General features: G+C 41.6%; 1 protein-coding gene across 2 annotated transcripts in view; it reads left to right on the plus strand.

Moving 5' to 3' along the window:
• Window positions 1-21,873, plus strand: part of RMDN2 (regulator of microtubule dynamics 2) — a 30,463-nt gene that overhangs the window by 188 nt on the left and 8,402 nt on the right. The window contains exons 1-7 of one of the 2 annotated variants that reach the window (XM_044454094.1): window positions 393-448; window positions 1,687-2,150; window positions 7,031-7,226; window positions 9,427-9,529; window positions 10,021-10,081; window positions 16,490-16,565; window positions 17,263-17,340. In XM_044454094.1, the coding sequence (XP_044310029.1) occupies window positions 440-448; window positions 1,687-2,150; window positions 7,031-7,226; window positions 9,427-9,529; window positions 10,021-10,081; window positions 16,490-16,565; window positions 17,263-17,340 (987 nt within the window). In that variant the 5' untranslated portion in view covers window positions 393-439. Of the gene's footprint in view, window positions 1-392; window positions 449-1,686; window positions 2,151-7,030; window positions 7,227-9,426; window positions 9,530-10,020; window positions 10,082-16,489; window positions 16,566-17,262; window positions 17,341-21,873 lie in introns of those variants that run through there. The other variant, XM_044454171.1, reaches the window with a different exon arrangement.

Genomic DNA, 21,873 nt, shown 5'->3' on the forward strand with positions numbered 1-21,873 from the left:
CTCCTGCGCGCCGCGGAGAGTTGCGCGCGCGCCCCACTGGCCCGGTCCTCTGCGGCCCACGAGTCTTCGCTGCACTCGAAGGAGCAGCTCGGCCCGGCTCCCGCTTAGAGTTGTTGTTGTTGTTGTTATTATTAGAACATTTCTATGCCTGGAACCAGGTTGCCCGTTGAGTGTCCTCGTTTCTCTCGCAGCCTTTGCTGAAGCTGCATAATGACAGAAGCCGGTCGCCCTAGTGCCCTAGTTTTCCAGCATCTCCTTACAGGTGCAATTGCATGCAGGTTTTAACAGCAATAAATGAAAAAATAGGCCTACAACTCCCAGCATGCCCAAGCCCTGGCATGCACTTTAAAAAAGAAACTTGGTGGACACCCATGACAGCATGTTTGGCTGGGCTACGACTCCCAACGTTGTTCACCACTGGCTGTTCTGGACGGGGCTGATGGGAGCAGTAGGTCAACAGTGCCAGTTTATTGGCGTGCGCTCGTGAGCTGCTTGTGAGGGTTTCCCATGGGCCCTGTGGGTAGCTGCTGCGTGAGCAGAATGCAGGACTAGATGGCGCTTTGGTCTGATCTGCCACAGCTTTGTTCAGAGAAGTTAACTTACAGGTTGGCTTGTTTACAGGATTGCAAACAAGGTGCTATCTGAGCTTGCCCAGCAGGTCGGGCATTCTTGCTCTTACTGCCAAACCATAACTGAAGCTAAGAGACTGCAGTGTGCCCACACCCTGACATAAGGTGGGGCTCTCCCAGTCTGGGTTTCTGGTCACTGAATGCACCAGTTTATATGAAGCTTGTGCCTTCTAAGTTTCCACCTTTGCCTCAGACAAAGCCTTATTTCTGTCTATTTGTCTGTTTAATTTGTAGGCATTGAGCCCACCATACGGCAGATAACACAGGCCATTAAAGAGCCAGTCCACACAGTCAGTGTGACTTCAGATCTAGAAGGCCCTTGGGCAAAGTGGCCGTCCTCCCTGAAGGCTGTTACCGCTGCCTTTGCCCTCCTGCTCTGGACCCAGTCATGCAATTGCCAAGGCCTCCTCGCTCTTCTCCCTGCTTGCATGCTTAGGGAGGGCTGGCACAACGGGAGGGGAGACAAGCGAGGAGGAGGAGAGGCTGCTGGAGTCAGCAGCAGGTCCCTTGCAGGAGCCTTGGCCAGTGCCCTGTGAGGCCAACACAGAATTAAATGCGCTGTGCTCTGTGTTGGGTTGTGCTCTGATTATATGACAAAAGAATTCCAGTCTAGGTCTCTGCTTCACCCTGAAAGCCAGATGGAAAGGCCCACAACTTTTATAGAGAACTGAAATACTTGGTTGGCATGTAGATGGCAGTGGTAATGTATTTACTGTGTGGTTTTGGAGCAATTCAGGCAGTGCATCTTCCCAATAAGGGCGAAGTTAGCATTCAAGTGAATTAATCTTCAATAATTGAACTGGTTTGAAACCTGTATACCGCCCCACCCCAAATGTGGCTGAATTGAGAAACAGCCCCATGTTCTTAGGAACCCAGCACACACTTACTTCCATGCCAGTTCACTTAGAGTGGTAATCCAAATGCTGTTTAAGAGTCCTGTGTGACTGGTTTGTAAATTGAGTTATCCCTATCTCTTTAGTCCACATTATGAAATAAGGAAGGAGTTTCACAGGAAGCTTTAATGACATTTTCCCTTTTGATTTGTGTATCATTTCAGAAGAAGAAAACCATGTCCTACTCAGAAAAAAAGCTAGTATTTAGTCTACTAGCAGGGGCTGCCGGAATAAGTTTGGTCCTGCTTTGGTATCGCAAGATGGGAAAACACAGGAAAGCCTTATACTTGCCTGCATCTTTGAATTCGGAGAATGGTTTTGATTTGGTAGATTTTCAACATGAAATTCATAATGAACGGGGGACAGTGATGCTTTTACAAGGAAGACAGCTTCAGATGCTGGAGAAATTGAATGGCTTACTGGTAAGTGTGGAAGAACTTAAAAGAGAGGTGAACTTTCTGAAAGAAGCCATTCCAAAGTTGGAAGAACTTGTTCGAGATGAACTCCAGGGGAAAACAGATACTCGCAGGTTCAGCCCGTTACACAGAGCAACAAAGAAGAGGAAAGTTGAGGCAGCACAAGGTGTGCCAGACACCACCAGCTCTGAAGAAGCTGAAAGCGAAGGCGGGTAGGTATTTTAAAAACATTTCAGGTCTGTCCTAACCTTTAATGAAGTATTTGCATTTTGGTAAAAACAGTTTGCTTGCAGGTTGTATAACCATTGTTTTTATATGTTTACAAATCTAGAAAAACTCTGAATTGTTAATATATAAACAGTTCTTTGTTCAAGTGTTTCCTGGTGTTTGCACTTGACCATAATGCTTAATTATAAACTGTAGGTGATCAGACCTCAGTTGTCAGCATAGCTGTGTGTGGCAACACACTTGCATCTGTTTTCCACAAGCATTGTTCACCAGGGTACTGACCATGGGCCACTGGTCCAGCCAAGGCACTCTACTCTAGGTCTAAGGATACTTAGGGAGATATAAAACTGCCTGTGTCAAAAAGATGCACAGTTTATTGGATGCAGTAATGCAGTGTCGATGAAGAATATTAATAAACAATAGCACTTTCCTCTTCTGTGGCCTCTTGGTCTCCTGAACAGCCCAGAGGTGCTTTGTAGACCTCCAAAGGTCCCTGGGCAAGCGACCTGTCAGTTCCGCTGCCCAGACTGAGAAGAGATGACACTGCCCCTTGCCATGGATTTTATATATTCCTCTCCCCCACTATTTCAGAGCTTGTCATGATGCACCTAGGCTCCCTCGTCATTCTTGGGAGCAAAGCAGTTTCAGTAAACAGTATTGCTCTCACTGCAAAGTCATACCTTATCTACAGATTAGGGAAGGCTGCTTTAAGGCCATTATCTCTGGTACTCTTTGTGACAAGCTGAGGGTGATGAGGCCTTGGCCTACTTTCACAAAACTGTCTTGGCTTTTGGTTACTGCGAAAGTTCTCTATACTAACTGTTGAACTTCGGTAGCCTCCTCACCATTCTGCCGGTTGAGCCTGAACAAGAAGTCATGTATTATCCAAGTCAGGACAAACTGTGATTAGTTTTAACTATGGTTTGTCTCAGCAGGCCAATGCTGAACCTTCGTCTATCATCCCAGCTTGTCAGATAAACCATACTTAAAACTAACTGCAGTTCTTGCTTTAGATATAATAGCAAACAACAGTTAGTTAAAAACAGAAGCAAATATTTTGCATCCAGTACCCCAGATATGCTGAGAAGGAGAGGGTTTTACTGCTATAACCATTTCAGAAGGTATGAAAGAGAAGAGGTGATCTTCAGAACCGGTTGTAAAACCTGCAGTTTCAGGATTCCTTTCAGATATTAAGGTATTTAAGGACAGGTTATTCAAGGGGTGGCTCACAACCAGGTAAACTATGCTAGTTTTATTCCTTAGTTTGCCTCAGTTCCAGAGACCTATAGTATTACATCAGGATTCGTGTTTCTTGGTCTCAGCCTGTCCTGCGAATGGAAAATACAAACCCTGCCATGAAACTTATCGCATTCATGGCTAGGTCTGCACTTTTGCATCTAAGGTTGTATCTTAGACTGGGAACATGCTTGTTCCTCTATCACTAAAACCTGATGGAAACAGTTTAGTTTATTTCCATCTCAATATAAAATATAAAGTTTAGCATATAGCATAGTGTGCATGTACTAGGAATTCCAGCTTGTTGTGTTTGTACACAGCAAAATAGGACTTGCATGCATAATATACATGCGAGTTACATCCTGATAGATCATGCAAAAAATATATGTCTTGCTTTTTCTTAGAATCACAGCAGCTTTCAATGCTTAATATCATATTATTAAACAATTAACAGAGGAAAGTACAATAAAACAAATAATAATTATAAAAAGATAATAATGCAGACCCACCTAATATTACTCCATTTATAAGGAAGGAGAATGTGAAACAGTGCTTAATTTTAGTGGCAAGCCAAAGAGCAAAGAAATGTTTGGCATGTTAAATAGCTTAAGCTGTCATGGCCACTGTGAACTTTGTTGGATGCATGAAGTGTTAACCTCAAATTGGGAGATTTATATACGCCTGCCGCTGCAGGGAGAACTTGTCAGATGTAACGTGTCAGAGAGAACTGAAATGCAGAAGGTAGCCACAATGATAAATACCTTAACAGGTGTCATGCCCCAGGTGCTGCAGGATGAGGACATAGACATCATTGTGATGTCTGTGAAATGGTGGTCTGAATAGCCTATGTAGGATGATGGTAATTCCAAAAATTGGTTGCCAAGAATGTCATGTTCAGCAACCAGTAAGGGAACATTTCAGCCTTCCAGGACACTCCATTAGTGGTTACTGGAATAAAGGGCTTTCAAAGACGGATATCAGTGACAGTGTAGCACAGCTGGAGTGCAATTTCTTGCGATATTCAACACCATTTCCTATGGTCTGCATAGGGGCAAAGGTTTTGGTTCAGCGTGTGCATAAATCTGCCAGTGGGAGGTTAACCCTACATGCATTTGATGAAGCAGACAGCACATAAAATCTAAGCCAAAATAAATTTGTTAGACTTAAGGTATCACAAGAGTCTTTGTTATTTTTGCTACAGCAGACTTAACACATTACCCTTATGGAAAGTCAAACCAATAGTGTATCATTAGCATGGATACAATTGCACTGATGTTTCCAGGTGCCAGTGGTTACAATGTATTCCAAGCCTGGTTGCCTGAGATTAGGAAACCGATTGTCAAGGTTCTTTGTTGAATCTATGTCACAGCTAATTAAGGGATTCAAGCAGGATGCATTCCTGATACTAGCTGGCTGAACCAGCACTGTTCTCTGTGGTACCACTGCTGCAGCGGCCTTTCCCCCGCTTTCCTATTTCTGCCAGTTGTCCCAGTGTTGCATTTTGTCCTTGTTTCACAATTGCAGCACTCTGTTCTTTGAAGGCTGACTCCTGCCCTTGTAAAACTCAGCGGTTGGATCATGCCTTTTTTGGGGTTGGAGCCAATGAGCTATTACTGCAATTTGTATTTGTTTTAAAAGTATCATTTCAGATTTCAGGTGGCAGATTTCCCCACCGTGGTGCCCTCCAGATATTTGAAAGCACAATTTACAGCATTTCTGATCATTGAACATGCTGGCTGGGGCTGAACAGAGTTGTCGTCCAAAACTGCCAGAAAGCATCCGGTTGCCAACTCTTGTTCAGGGGAGGCCACAGCATGGAGATGATGCAGATGTGTTTGCCACATGATGGACTGCATAGACCAGAGGGGAAACATGGTGTCCTCCATCTGTTTTGGACTGCAGCTCCCATAATCCCTAACCACTGGCCATGCTTAACCATGGGGATTGTGGGAGATATACTCCAAAATCCCCGGAAGGTACCATGCTGCAGTAAGAATATACATCCTGTGCCAACCAAATTCTCTAGAGATAACTTTGTTAAAATAGGAGATGTTGCAAACGTCTGTGAGTACATTTGTTAATATAACATAGTCTAAGACCCAAAGTGATCTGTTGCATGTTATGCATCAACTAAAGATTTTGAAAAGAATAATTCTGAGAACCAGCCAGTAGAAGGAAATCTTATGAAAGTCGCAGCTTTTTGGGGGGGTGGGCAAAAAAAGAAATGCAGACAGAGGTCCATTGATGAGTGGCTAACAAAGTTAATGTCCAATAGACCTTTGAACATTCTTTTTATAAAAAAATCATGTGTAAAACAAAAAAAAAGACAAATAGTGATGATAAAACATGACGCTAGCTCAAGTTATATAAAAAAGTACAGAAATGTCTATGGATTTTTATGGAAAGAAAAAGAGAAAAAGGAGATTTGCCTGTCAACCCATAATTCCCTGCCTGTACTTATTCTTCAACATAAAATTCTGAACGTTTCCTCTTCCTGTGGCTTTTTTGACAGCTCTGCTTTCCTGTATATGATGCTCTATGTAGACCCTGCCATACCTGTAAAAGGGTTTGAAAATCCAGAGTACAAATGGAAATCCAGGGTACAGAGCTGCCTGGCTCACCTGTCCTCTGGTTGCTGTTCTCTTCACAGATGCAACTACCTTCTGTTTCTTTTGTTTGTCCTCTAAGCACTGGCTGAGAGAATTATGAATCAAGAAAACCTTCCCCAACTTGCCGCTCTCCAGATGTGTCACACTACAAATCCCACTATCCCATTTCAAGGGTATCAGGTTGGGGAAGGCTGAATGAACACTGAATGACTGTGGGGTCCTCATTAAGTCTGGTACTCGTTTTTACAAGCCCAAAACATAAAACACCACACATATCGACAGACAGACAGACAGACAGACAGACACCCAAACCATTGCAAACTTGCAATAAGACATCCCATTGCTATTTGAGCATTTCTTCATGTGTTAAATTTTATTTGCACAACAAATCATGCAATACACTTTACTGCCTTTGCAACCTTGTGAGGACAAGGCCTTGACAGATATATTTGAAAGCACAAGGTTGTTTACTTTGGCAGAGAAGAGATCATTTCTCTCTTCTCAAAGTTTTGCTGATTCCAGAAATGGCATTGACTCCCACGACAAATCAAAATGCCTATATTGGACTTAGTGCTGACACAATGAACACTCCAGAGCTCATGTTGTCATGCAAGAACCTGTAATTCCAATTTATTTATATTTTTCTTTGCTGCTGTTCACTGTTTTCAGGCACTTTTGGTTGGCCTCCCTTCCTCTCTTTTTTTTCATATAAACCATAAATATTTCACCAGAAACAGAAGATGGAACTAGTATGTATTAAAAAGTTGGGTTGTTAAATTTCATCTAATTCAGGCTGCCTTTGAATGTTAAGATATATCTCATGGCTCTTTCAGGGTGGAAGCTAGGAGGAAGGCAAAGATTGCTTTTACTTCTAATCTGCATAGGATGCATGTAATCCTTCTGAGTTCAGAGTGTTGTAGGTCTTCCTACTGGACAGTGCCGTAAAGGTTGCATAGTAACATCTTTGTAACAGGCTCTCAGCAGCTTTCAAAGAGGCCATTTTTCCCTCCATATTTTAGTTACATCACAGCTCACACTGATACTGAAGGTGAATCTGAAGAAGAAAAAGGATGGACCAATTCCTCCACATATTATCTGACTCCAGAGGAGAAAATAGATTTATTTAATCTTCTACAGGATGTGGACAGACTGCATTGTGGTTCAGACTATGAGAAAAGAGAAAGCTTCGACCTTTTGCTTCAAAATAAGGAAAAGGTATGAAAGGTTTCTGCCATACTAAGATTGTTCTCATAATTCAGTTTACTGTTCAGTGGCATTCTATTAAATGGTTTTGTAATGTTAGAACTGAAGGAAATGTTAGTGTATGGTGCTTGGTGAAAAAAAATCTGGTATTTGATCATTTCTTTGTTGTCTAAAAATTCGATACTACTTCCCCGTGTCAAAAACTTGCTGAAAGCAATTTTTCAATATAAATTAAATTAAGCATGCATGTGGTTCCCCAGTAGTGCATGAGCAGAACAGTTGCTGAAGTTCAAGATACTGTTTCATTGCATGACTAAACTAGTGCAGGGATTCTCCACATACACACAGAGGATTGACTTGTGCAGAAGTCAACAAACTACTGTATAGGCTTTTTTTCTGTGTTAACAATGTGATGCAGGAGCTAATGGGAACTAGTTGCATCTGTGCCACAAAAGTAACACAAAAAGCCCAGCCTCGTTTCATATGGAAAGAGCCACATTGCAGGAGCTAACCTGTATGTGCATGTACTGGTGGTGTTCCTGCTGCTAACTGGGGCAAAAATAAAGCTTCATCACCTCCCACGCCACTAAGGTGCCACACAAAAGGTTCCACAAAGCAAGTTTGTGATTTAGAATGTGGGCTGACACACTTGCCTTCTCATTCATTTGAAACTGGATTGCTGTGGTTTAGATGGGATGTCCAGTAGCAGCCAGAAACTTGCACCAGTATTTGCAGAATGCATGGGGTGTTTGTGTGAGTGAGAGATTTATAACAGACTTGCACACCTGTTGTCTTCTTTCCACTTCTGATTCCTACATCATTTTTGATCTTTAACTTCTGAGTTCATCTTGCCTCATTTAAAGAGAAGTGGCAGATAACAGCAAGAACATGGAATAGTTTTCAGCTTTGTCATTTTAGGGCTTATCCACATGATCTAGCAAACTATGACATTGTTTCACCTCCTTTAATAATTGGAGTAGCACTACTTATTTTTTCTGTCTGATCCCCTAGGATGCTTTGAATCAAAAGAACACCAATGAAAAGAGGGGTTCATTGATTGTAATTGGATGCCTTTATATTTCTCTCCCATTGAACCAGGGTATAGATATGCTCACATGCAATGTTCTTATTTTAAGAGTGAGGTCACATGGGTAATGTGGAAGTCAAGGTATAGAAAGGCCTCACTGCATTTCTGTGAATGCATTATGTCAATTTTGTTTGTACCATCAAAAGTGAATTGGGCCAGTATCTCTTAACTCATAAAGTGAAACTGACAAAACTCAGAAACTGGTGGTAGAATTTTGAAATGGCCAGGTTGACTGTGTTTTACATATGTGTGCAAATGTATCAGGCTTGTATAAGACTTTATAAAACTTATCTCAAAAGTTGGTTGAGCCCACTATACAAAATATTCAATCCCAGCCCTTCCTTACTATGCAAGTTTTCTACTTGGAGGGATAATTTATGTGTGTGTGATTTTTTTCCTACAAGGGAACATTCCAAAGTTTGATTTCCCCTCCTGAGATCAGAAGTGCCATAGCGTGTTCTTCTGCCTGCTTTTATTCAGCCAGCCTCATTCACAGCGCATCATGTTCACATGAAGCAGCACTGCTGGTGGGAGAAGGTGGAAACCTTGCTGTTACCTGCCACTTGTCTTTAAATGAGGCTAGATTTGCTCAGAAGTTAAGGATCAAAAATGAATCAGAGGTGGAAAGAACTGCTGGTCACTGAGAGATGTAGACTGCTTTTGCTGTGTTCTAGTTGTCAGCCTAAACAGCATCAGAAGTGCTATTTGGAAGAAGAATGATGTCTTCTTAGACACAAAGTTTTACGTTCAAGTACCAGTCAAATGTGATATTCCTAAACTGGAAGCTCTACTGTGAGGAAACATATTTGAATTCTGTACAACAAATTAGCAATAATTTTACACTTACTGTGTTGTTTTAAAAATACCACTGGAAAGGTTTTCCATTGTCACTAAGATTTACAATGCATGCGTGTATCTAGTTCCTTAACTTACTAGTTGCTACAGTAGAAATAGTCAAAAGACATGCACCTAACAAATGACTGGAGACAGCTGGAGAATTTAGACTAAAATAAAATGTATTATCTGCAGAATGGTATGTGGGAGCTAGTATGCTAATCGTTTTAACTATGTCAAAAGAAATCTAGAGGAAGGCAGTCTAACGCATTCAGTTCTGTTTATGTTCAGTACAGAAACTGTGTTGGCTTTCTTTGGAGACTTGCCCGAGCTTACGGAGACATGTTTACAATAACTGCAAATGCTGAAGAAAAAAAGACCTATGCATATGAAGGTTGGTTGGACAATATACTATTTTATTTAAAGCAGTATCTGATTATTCAAACCAATTTATCACAGGAAGGATTGTTAAACATGATCTGAGAGAAAAGGAAATTTTATTGGCACATTCACACACAGAAAAACAAAATGGAAAATGCAAGAGTGTTGGCTTCCATTTATCCACACAAAGCCATCCGGAGTTGAAAGGCCTGCTTGGGAGGGAGATGCCATCCTGAGCCCCTGATTTTCTGTGCTTATCCAGCTTCTTACAAAGCAAAAAAAATGGCAATGGCGATAGTGATGGGATAGTTTATTTTTCATTGGGAGATGAGCTACCTCTGTCTCCATTCTGTTTTTCACCAGCAGGGGGAGACAGGAGCTGGCAAAAGGGATGAATGTTGGTCCTTCTTAAAAGCTATCAGGGTGAGCATGTGAATTATCCATGCTTTGACCCAGTTTGCACAATACAACAGCACCTTAAAACTCTGTGATGCATTTTCGCAGGAAAGCTTGTGGGTGAGAATGCCCTCAACCTGGATTCATCAAATGCTGAAAGCCACCAGTGGTAAGTGTGAACAAGGGAGGACTTGAATTACATTGAACTGAATCCAGATGAACAATGTTCATGTTGTATCCTTAAGCTCGCAAACTGTGCAAAAGGACTGTAGCTCAGAGGAATAGAATTTCAGTGCCTGGCATCCTGAGAGAAATGCATTTGCCTAAAATCCCCAAGAGCCACTCCCAATAAGAGAAGAGAGTATTAAACCAGATGGATCAATGGTCTGGTGATGCATAAGGCAGCTTCTTTTGCCCATCCCTGCATATACATGCAGTATATACATTCCAGGAAGATTCCATTTATTCCTAGGAAGTCTTCCAGCTGAAAGATATGCACAATTATTGCCATTAGAGATTTTCATGTGTTTTGTATTCTTGTACTTACATGGAGCTGAAATGCTGTCTATACTGGGAATTCTGAGGTGCCACCTAAAATGGAAAATCTAGATGATGTCCTGTCATTAAATTATTGTTATTCTATTGTTATTAATTTCATTTCTGTACCACTCAAGAAGCAAAATTCTCTGGGCAGTTTACAACAGTTCGTAAGAACAATGCAATAAAATGACATAAATTTTAAACATAATTTAAACAAATGTTAACCATATCAAAACGCAAATGTGTTAAAACAAAGAACAGCTAAAACAACATGCACTAAAGATAGCCCTAATCTGATGTTTCACTTTGCCTCTTGCTAGAGTCACCCCCTCTTCAAGGGTAGTGAATGCCTGATCAGGATCCACATAGATCCCCAATGCAGAGCAGATCAAACAGAACTAGAAGAAATGGGAGCTTCACAAAAACACAACATGTAGTTTTGTCTCTTGGAATGCAAAAGTATAAGTGGAAACAGAAAGCAAAAAAGGTTGTGTTGTCTAGTACAATATCGATATAAAGCTATATCAGTGAGTAAGCAAGCGGAAGCGTCTTTCCTTAGTGTCTTATGCTGTTTGGGAGTGGTTAGGTTGGAGCACTTTGAGGAATATACATCAGAACTTCTCATATTTCCCTGTATTGCTCGCCATGTTCCAGCAATCTAATCCTATTTTGTGCTTCCAGGGTACAAATAAGGAGAAAAAAGGAGGAGAAAAAACAAGGATATATAAATATAATTAAATAAGTGTTCTAACAGTCTAATCACATGCTACCTATTTACAGTTTAGCTGCAGGAGAGAATTTTTTAATAGCCCAAAAAAGTCATAGAATGAGGTTGTGGTTAAGAACTAGGTCAGTTTTACAATTGAAAAGAATCAAATGTAGTGTCTTACACTGCCTGTGTAACAGCGGCACTCACCACGTGGGGAGCTAGCTTTTCTTAAAACAAGTCTAGGAACAAATGAAAATCCCTTTCTTGAACCAGAGCAAATCAGAAATCAGAGAAGGGAGTATTTTTTTCTTGTCTCCATTCTTGCTATAGGTAGCACTAACTCTCTGTTGCACTAACTGTAGGTCCATTTGTGCAGCTCCGATATTGGATGCTACCCTCTGAGTTTCTAAATAGATTAATGTTTTGGGAGTATCTTGTTCATTTGTTCTTAAATGGAAAAAGTAATATAATAACTTTTTAAAACTTTTGCAGTACACTGGTACCTTGGCTCACAAACTTAATCCGTTCCAGGACTCTGGTCATGACCCAAACTGGTCGTGAGCCAAGTTAAATTTCCCCATAAGATTCACTGTAAATAAGGTTAATCCATTTTGTAACTTTTTTTTAATCAGAAAAGAAAAGAAATCAGAAAAGAACAGCAAAGATTGCGAACATCTCCCCCCTCAGCCCATCCTGAGCATGAACGTGGCTATCTCCCCGCCCCCCCCCCCAGCACAACCACAATCGCGCCCATCACCCCTGCACACGCCCGTCATCCCGGCGCACCTCGGGGAGGGAGAGACAGGCACGAACATGAGTGCATGGGGGGGAGACAGGCATGATCGTGCTGGGGGAGGAGATGGCCGAGATCGTGGTTGCACTCCTGCAGGAAAGACGGGCGCGATCTCAGCCATCTCCCCCAGTACGATCGCAGCCATCTCCCCACTTGAGGGGGTGGGGAGACAGCTGCGATCATGGTCGCCACCCAATGTGAAATTTGCGACCTGAGTTAAAATTGTTATGAAATTTTTGTTCGCAACCCGATTTGGTCATGAACCGAAGTGTTCGTGAGCCGAGGTACCACTGTATTTCTGGAACTCAGACACTGCTCTGTATTTCTAAAGTATTATTATGACTGACTAACATTTTATTGTTACAAGCAGGGATAACTCAGTTCCCCCCCTTCTTTCCCAAATGTATGTATGTAATTATGAGTGGGCAACACGTGGCCCTACTAATGCTTTGGCCTACAACTCCCATCAGCCCTAGCCAACACAGCCAGTGGTACAGGATGATAATAGGGTTGGACATCTGGAAGGACCTAAATTGGCACTCCTTGATGTAACTTAACATCACAACTTCAGATGAGTATACTAGGAAAGTGTATGCAAAGCTTCTAAGTGTGTTGCAGATTTCTGTCTGAACATTAGGTGGAGTATGTGATTCTTTGTGCTCCTTGTTTTCTGCTGTCTTTAGCACCAGTTCTTTTTATTGTTCTTCTGTGCAAATCTTTTGGGCTGTTGAGGCATTTCATAGTCCACCAAGGCTGCAGTCATGCTGATGAGGACTTAAACCTCCCAGAAAGCTTCAGCTGTGAGGTGGTATAGAAATAAATAGCTTCCTTTGTAGGATTCCAGTGAGGCAGAAACATCTGTGTTTGTGGGACTGTAGCCCAAATCAATCTTAATGACATCTGTATACCACAGCTTTGGCCTTCCCTTCAGTCTTGTGCCGTGCAACCTTTGTCTATCCTTCCTGCTCAGCACTTATAATAATGAAGAAAAAATAGCTATATGACCCAATTAGCACAACTTAACCTCTTGCTAAATTGTTGTGTGTTGTGTTCTTCTGCCATATTATTTCCGGGACCTTTCATTGTAAGATCAGCTATAGCTTTTCAGTCCTTTATTCATGGTAGGGTCTGATGCATTTCCACTCAGAAATCAGTCCTGTTGATTTCAGTGGCACTACTCCCAGGCAAGTGTGTGTACGATTGTGACATAACCTGCTCTGTTACAACGTGGTGTGCTTTTTTAGCCTTACAGATAGCTTCTTTTCACAACACACCCATTCTCTCTGCTTGCATGAGCTCTTCCACACTTTAAGTCAAGATAGCTTTTTTTAAATTGCACACATCACTTTCCTGTCTTCATAAAATATCTGTTTATTTACATTGATTCCATTCTGGTGTGGTCCTCCATGCAGTTCTATCCATAGTACAGATCCTACCACTTCAGCAAATAAAACTGATCCAGTTCACATGATCACCACAGTGATTAAGCACATTGCATGGGGCAGCCACATGCTTGTCTTACTTGCTTCATTCCCTTCACTGACACCGCTTGCTGTGTCGCCTAAATCCCTCAAGGATTGCTGCCATCTTTAACAAATCACTCAGAAATGGTATTGACTGTTTACAGTTCTGGGGTGGGTTGTTAGCCTTGGCAGCAACTAACCCATCACCAGTTTTGCGTAACTATTCTGTGCCAGTGACGGTAATTAGATTTCCTCTTTACAAGGACAGGAGCTTTGTCCTTGTGACTGTCGCTACAAGTCACAGGTGCCTGTTGGATAATATCTATAACATTGCTATGATTGATGATGGAGGCCTCTCCGCTGCCATATCATATTCTGCCCTTTCCTGAGGTTAAATTTTCTTGTTAAAAGAAAATTAAAGCTTATGGCCTTCAAGTAAGACAGATACAGCTCTTCAAGTGGAAAAAAACCCCCAAAGTGGTGTGCACCAGCAAATGTACTACCTCCTCCTCCTCCTCCCACAATGTTTCTTCTTTTAACATAGTCTTCGCTTTGAAGTTGTCACGGAATTCTCTTGGTTCCTTTCTGGACCTTGCCTTTCCCATCACTTCCCTTCACTGAGGTTGAAATGTTGTTTGGCTTTCAGCAAAATAAATAAATACAAAATGATGAATTCAGACTTAAGTTAGCCCCACTGCAGTCACTGGGACTTGAGTCCATTATGACTGCATTATATCTTATTGATTTAAATGTGTCTAATCATGTTTAGGGACTGCGGGTGGCACAGTAGTTTAAACTGCTGAGCCGCTGGACTGGTTGATCGAAAGGTCGACAGTTCGAATCCACAGACTGGGTGAGCTCCCGTGCTTTGTCCCAGCTCCTGCCAACCTTGCACTTCAAAAGCAAGTAGATAAATAGGTACCACTTCGGTGGGAAGGTAACAGCAATTTGGTGCAATTTGGTGCAATTTGGTGTTTAGTCATGCCGGCCACATGACCACAGAAACTGCCTGCAGACAAACGCTGGCACCCTCGGCTAGGAAACGGAGATGAGCACTGCCCCCAAGAGTCAGACATGAATGGACTTTAATGTCATGGGGAAACCTTTACCTTTTTTTACCTTATAATCATGTTTAAGTGTGGATTTAATCCATAGTTCTTTGTCTCCCCTCTTTTTATGCACCTCTTTCCAAGTGTGCATTTGCCCTTTTCCATGCTGTCGCAATGCATCTCTGCTTAATTTTAGGTTAAATCACCTAAAAAGTGTGACCTGAATGCACCAAATATCTTTAACTCTTTCAACAATGTCTCCCACTACCCCCAGCCTCCAGACTACAAGACAGATCTGGCACTATGCATAAAGATTGTAGCTAGCGTGACTTTATACTAAGAAAAATAAGCTGCTTTTTATTTGTCCGGAAAGGCCTTTATATGTAAAAGTATCGCCAGCACCTTTCTTTCCTTGTCACGCACAGACTTGGAGATTCTGTGAGCTGCAGGATTAGCTTGTTTGCATTTCATTGTTTTCTTTTCTAGCTGCAATCCGTTTAGCTATGGTATGCTGAATTCATCTGATTAGCAGCTAATGAATGGGGGGGGGGTTAGAGAGAAAATGTTGCCTGCATTTTTGCAACTTATGGGAAATAAAAGTTTAGTAACTTTTACTCTTCCTAATACTTGAAAATCATTGGTCTTCCCAAACTTGAGCTGTCAGCAGTCTTGCTTACTGGATTTTATTTTATTTTTTTTTTTGGACAGGACAGTAATGAATGATATTCCATTATTGCTTCACTTGTCTCTTTTGGAATGGAAGCATATCCTGAATTTGTACTGAAGTGGTTGAACTCTGAGAAACATGCATCTTTTAATTCAGATGGGATACTCCTCCCATGAGCCTTGGAAAAGAATATCTGTGGGGAAGCCACCCCCATCAGTTGTAGTGTGTAATTGTTTGTCGGGGGAAGTAGCTGGGAGGGTTTAGTAAGTTAAAATAGCATGAACCCTTAGCTGTGTACAAAGCCAACTGAATGGCTTTGAATAGATTGCGTTTTCAGTCTGTGTACACATACACACAGAGAGAGTTGAAATTGCAAAAATTTGAATCATTGAAGGGTGTGTATGGGACCTTGGCTCACATGAGCTGCAGATATTTTGAGCAGGTAGATATACCTGCACATGTTAAAAGTAGAATTTTTGCCAGCTAAAACAAAGTTAAATTGATGGCTCTCTTGAAGTTGTTGAGGGAGTGGTCCTGTGGCCTCTAGACACTGTTTGGGTGGGTATCGGATATTTCACATTGCCAGGTCCAAGGTCAGAGGTAGTGGTGGGAAAAGGGAAGCTGTGCTCCAACTCGCTAGAGCTGGGATGAAAAGAGCCGTGGAGACTGCTCCCATCTAAGGCTCAGAACTTGGTCTCAGAGCGCAAGTAAAGGGGCATTCTGATGGGCCCCTGAGGGGCAGAGGCTGCTGTGGCCAGGGCACAGTGTATCCTGTGTCCCTGGCTGCCTCCTCTCCTCTCTGCCTGAAGCCTCCTAGCTAGATGCCTGAAAATGCTGTCCAGCAAAAAGGCAGAGTGGGAAGAGGGGAGAGGTGAAGATGGCCTCTGCCACTCCCCCACTCTGCATGACATGATAATCTGAGTTAGGAGGAAGACGATTATCTCAATTAGATTGCTCCCTATCAGTCATCTGAGATGCCAATGCTCTGTATGCTCTCCAGGGAGTAAGTCCTGTTGAATTCCGTGGGATTCACCTCTGATTAAATCAAGCTTTGGAGTGCCTTGTGCAGCAGTACATATGAACAGGGCAATTGTTCTAAACAAAAATACAGATGCAATCTGTATACAGATGCAAGGTCACAGGGTCAAAATTAGGGCAACATTTTAGAAGAGCCATTCTGTCATGTGAGAAACAAGGAATGCCTGTTCTAAGTTGGTCCCTAAGTAGGTTTTATACTGAAAATAATGAAGAATTCTCTCAAAGGAACTTAGCCAGGCTGGCATCACTGTGATTAAAATGGTTGTGAGTGTTCCGTACATCCCAAACAGCACAGCTTTCTTGCTGCTTCCTTTTCAGGTTTGCAATATTGTGTGGCTATGTGTCTCAGTTTGAAAATACACAGAACAAAATCAGGAATGGCTATCTGTTTAAGGTATGTTTTTGGTAGCTTATAAGCTGCTGCTATTATTAAATTACCTCATCCTGACAGTTTTGAAGACTGTGTTTACAGTGGAACTAAATCTGCCAAGTGGGGGCAAACTCCAGCTGGGGAGAGGAGATTTCCTTTCCTTTTTCCTTGTGTGTTCCTACCAGACAGCTTGGAGTAGCTTGCAAAAAAGCAAGCAGGATTTCATGAACGAGTCACAAGATTCTTGTGCTGCCCCCAAGGAGGAATGTCCAAAGAGTAGCATGAGACCAGGAAGGGTGCGCATACTGATGTGTTTCTGTTAGAAGCATTTCCATTCATTCTTGTCTTTCCTTAACACTCACATTGTCCATCAATGCAGTGCTAACAGCAGTGTTAAATGCTGCTCATCTTAAGATCTGTGGCAGTATTGCTATTGACTTCAGTAGGATTGCACCCCTTAACTAGTATCAAGACATTACTTTTGCTGTTGATTAGAAGTAATGTAGATCATGCTTTAAATAGATTATATTCTTGTATACTTTGTACATGTGTGTCCATTAATTCTGTTTTGTGGCTTTTAATGTGCCTATAGCTTTGGCCAACTCTGATATCTATACATCACCTGGACAAACATGACAATGTACATGAGCCTGAGCCTATGTCTAGGGAGCTGAACTGAAGAGAGAAAGGCAATTCCTCATTCTGATTTTCTTTCTTACAGGAGCATCTAGACAAAGCAATTGAGCTTAAACCTCAGGATCCTTTTTTGTATTACTTAAGTGGAAGATGGTGTTATGAAGTAAGTGCATTATGAGCTTTGACTCACTTACTGAACTGCAGCCCTGAGGCCTATTTAAAAATAGTGCAATTGAGCAATCTTGCAAAACAGAAGGTATAATGCTAGCAGCAAAATTAGCACAGCCATCACCTATAGCGGAGGTGTGATGAAGTCACCATGAGCTGAAAGTGCTTATGTGGTGGCTACCTTGATGGACAGTGCAAGTATTGGAGTCAACACTTGCCCAAGGATGAAAATGGGCTTTCCATAAATGCTAAAGTTTAGCCACTTCATTGGATAAAACCCCACAACTTGTAATAAGTAGATTCACTTAGCTGTGGAATCCAGTTCTTAAACCTGGAGAAGTTTGTCATATGTGTGTGTGAATAATTGGAAAACAAAGTTCCTGCATGCAACTGAGCACTGGCTTTGGGCTAGGGAAGAACCCTGTAGAGGCAGATTAATTAGATTTCTCTTTAAAGGTAAGCACCAGAACTTTGAACACAGTCCAGAAGTTAATCAGCACACCGTAGAGCTCTTAACACCGGGGATTAATCTGCAGGCTGGGGATTGTGCATGTTTCGTGCCCAGTGGACTGACCTGTGTGTGGCTTCCATTCCATCAGTGCATCCCAGCTTATGATCCCTTCAGTCAGGCTAATCTCTGCATTGCAGTTTTCTGGGACTATAGCAGGTTTGGGTACGGCAGCTCTGAGCTTGGCTTCAGTGTTGTGTACAAACCTGCATCATGCTGTTTTTGTAATCTTTGCTCAGTTTCACCTTTCCTGGCATTGAAGAGCCAGTGGAAGAATAGAAAATATACTTTGGCTCACAGATCGTTCTCACATTTATTAACCTGGCTTGATTGCTTGTCCAGACACGGTATTTTGTCTTGGTAGCTGAAGGGTATTGCTTCTGGACCTTGTCTTTTTAAATCACTTCTACATTCCAGATATTTTTAAGTGTTGCTTTTTGGATTTTAGCTACCTTGCACACGTTTCAAAATCCAGTAGCTACAGCTGTAATTATTATAGTTCCATTGTGAGTAGATCCCCAAGTTATAGGATTTCACCCAATATTCTTCTTTTTAAACCTGTCATTTAAGGAATTGAATATCTTTTTGAAAGAGATGCAATCTGGGCTTAACGTATTCCACCTGAAGTGTCATCTATCCAGTATGTTTCTTGTTTGTACCTGAAAGCCATTAGCGCTCACGCCAAACTTTGCTGTTATTTTCACAACACAGAACACACTGTTTACAGCTAGTATCTTTGTTTCAAGTTATTCAGATTTACCTAGGACACCACCATGGTCTGAGACTGAAATACTATAAAATTCCTGTGGGTTGGATAAGAGAATGTCATAGCCAAATTGGAAAGTAGCCAATACACAGATAATATAGTTGTTCTTATCAGGTAATCTAGATGGAACTGTTCAGGAGGAAAAATTATATCTGAAGCAAGGCATTGGATAAAATCTGGGATCAATTAAAATTCATGGAAGCAAAATTCCATGGAGGTCAGTGGCATAAAGAGAAAATTGATTCAGCAGAGCCATTGTGGGGTTCTGGACAAGCATTCAAGTTAGGTTAATAAATGTGAAAACGATCTATGAGCCATTTATTTAAGCTGCCTTACCTGGGAGTAAGCCCCATTGAATTCAGTGGTGTGAATTCCTGAGGAGACTTATGTAGGATTGCCCTTCTTTCAATATTCAGCTGTCCAGTGCCATGATTAGAGCATTTGGGTTGGATATGGGAAAATATTTGCACACCTGTAAAGCTTATGGTGTGGCCTTGGGCAAATGCAGCGTTTCTCGGCCTAATCTACTGTACAGGACTATTGGTTGGCTAAACTGAGACTGTGGTGCAGGAAAAAGCAGGGTTAGAAATATAAAAATTAAAAATAGCATGTGTTTTCCTATTACAGATCTGAATGTAAAAGCAGTCTTGGCTATTTTGCAGCTAAGCTCAAAATCAGACTGGTTTTGGGAGACCGTGTCATCTTTTGGTTCCTTTTGGCCTACCTCTTAGGAGTAGTGGAATAATTTAGTATATACTTGCACATCATTTGTTCCAAACAGTTTTCACTGGCCTGTTCTTGCAGCTTACTTGGTGAACTTGGGCTGGTCATATTTTTATGGACAACTTGTCAGGATAAAGCAGAATAACCCCATGAATGTTGCCCTGTTGTCCTTGGAGAAGGGAAAAGATCTGTGTTTGACAAATGACATATGCCACTTTGAACTGCATAAATCAGCCTCCCCCAACTCAGCACCCTCCTGATGCTTGGACTATAATTTCCATCATTTCCAGACAGCACTCCTGATGGGGTTGGGAATAATGGGGGGTGGGGGTGTTTTTCAACACATCTGAAGCTGATCAAGTTGGGGAAGCTGTCAGTTGACACACAATTGCACAGTTGACACAACCTTTATGAGTAGGACTGGGATTATTTCTAATATCAATATTATTTTTAAAGCAGTACAGTAAATTCACTAATTAAAATAATATTAGAAATTGTACTGGATAGTTTGCTCCATAAAAGTGGCTGGAGCATAAAAGTTAATGCCATGTATGCAATGCACATACCAATTGCAATTTTTGGTGCTGCTCAGATTGCTGTTTTTCATAAAAGCTAGTAGAGCCAAGTAAAACAGTTGCTCTTTGGGGAGGAAGGGTTGTTGAGCAGTGCAATCAAACTCTAAGCCAGCAAAAAGATGAAACTGAAGCCTTCTACATCTGTTCTTATTAACTTTTGTAAGAAAGCGTATAGTACCAGAGAGATTTCATAGTTTATGTTCAAGCCACAGATTGCAAGAAGCTAACTGTACATTTCACAATGGAAAAAAAATAGAAGACTATCTACTGACATCAAGATAAACCTTGCATGAGATCCATAATTTTGTGCTACCATGAATGCATGTATGTGTGCATGCATGTGCACATGCGCCTGTATGACTATTAAACATGTGGGTGGTATATGGGAATATTATATCAGCAATATTTTTTTCTCTGGTAATGTTTTCCATCAGTCTATATATGTTGCAGTTGGATCAGCTATTCTTCATCCTAAAACTCTTCCAAGGGAGTATGCTGGTTGACTACAAGTGCTGCTACATAAAGAATTTTAAAGCTTGAAACTCCAAGATTTTGACAAAAAAAGAAGTAAAATAGTCCAACAGCATTTCTCTTAAAAGGGGCGTGAAGAAGGGCCTTAAGAGGGATGAGTCTGCATGCCTGAGACTTCCCCCAGGATGATTGCTTTCATCCTGGCACTACTTTTGCAAATCATTGATCGACTTTTTCAATGATTACAAAGAACATTTTAAATGTCTACATTCTCTGTGTTAATCCCCTCACCCATGTGAAGGTACCTAACTTATCACCCAATCACAGTTCTATCTGTGAGTTGTCCCTATTAAAATAATTGCCATTGTCTGTGCTTTGTGCATTTCAGTTCCCAGGGAGCCAATGTAGGATAACATTTTCTATATCTAATAAAGAAGGCTGTAATCCATGAATGTTTATATGACAGTGAATTTGTTAGTCATGTTGTTTCTTATTAAATAAAATGTAAAATCATAGCCTGCCTTATGTGGGAAACCAAAACAAACCCCTGGCTGATGAGATTAAAGCAGTTTAGTTGGTAGACATTTCTATACCTTTCCCAGAATAAACTCAATCCCCAGAGCCAAGTCCATTAATACCAAAGTAAATGCTCTGGTAATGAAGGGGGGGGGGTTAAATTCTGCTGTAATTATGCAGCACTGATTGAAACTGGGACCATAATGTTCCAGAAAGGGGCAGTTAAACCTCTCCCCACCTTTCTTTGCCCCAAAATACCTTCCCACATGCCTGTCTCTCTCTCTCATAGGAAGGCAGGTGAAAAAAGTCTTTGTCAGCTCCAAAGTGTCTTTTTTTCCTCTTCACTTTGCTCTCCCCATGCAGGGAGTAGAGATTTGGAATAAAAATGGGTGGGAAGAAATGCTTAACCATCTCCCTTCTGGAGTGCTACATTCCCAGTCCAAAGCCGGGCTGTGTGTGCTTACACTGCAGTGAAGAAAGCCCACTTTACATGGCTTCAGTATGACTGGGTTCCCATGATATACCATAATCCATGGTTCCTTTTGTGGTTCCTTTTCAAAGCACTTTGGGCTGCAGTTTCTGAAGGGGAAATACAGACATGTATAATGGATGGGAAATACATTCCCCTTACAAGGTGATTGAACAGGGTGGACTAAGGGGGGCATCAGCCCCAGCAGTGCTCACACCTGTCCCAGGAGTCCAGTTTACCCTACATTGTGCAGTTGCCTTCTCAGGTGTTTGGTGTGTTGTTTTGTTTTTTGAGTATGGTCTGAAAAGGAACCATAAACAGCTGGTGAATTAATATCTCCCCTTTTTCAAGTAGCCGGAAAGTTGGGAAGTGCTGAAAAAGTAGTTGAAGATTGTTGGTTCAATACTTAAAATCCAGAAAATCACATTGCCAGGGGGAAGCAATTGTCCCAGGTTTTGGTGTATTTGATCCTTTGGCTCCCCCTCCTTATATTTTGTATG

Source organism: Varanus komodoensis, unplaced genomic scaffold, assembly GCF_004798865.1.
Source record: "Varanus komodoensis strain SLA01 unplaced genomic scaffold, ASM479886v1 scaffold1, whole genome shotgun sequence".
Taxonomy (NCBI): Eukaryota; Metazoa; Chordata; class Lepidosauria; order Squamata; family Varanidae; genus Varanus; species Varanus komodoensis.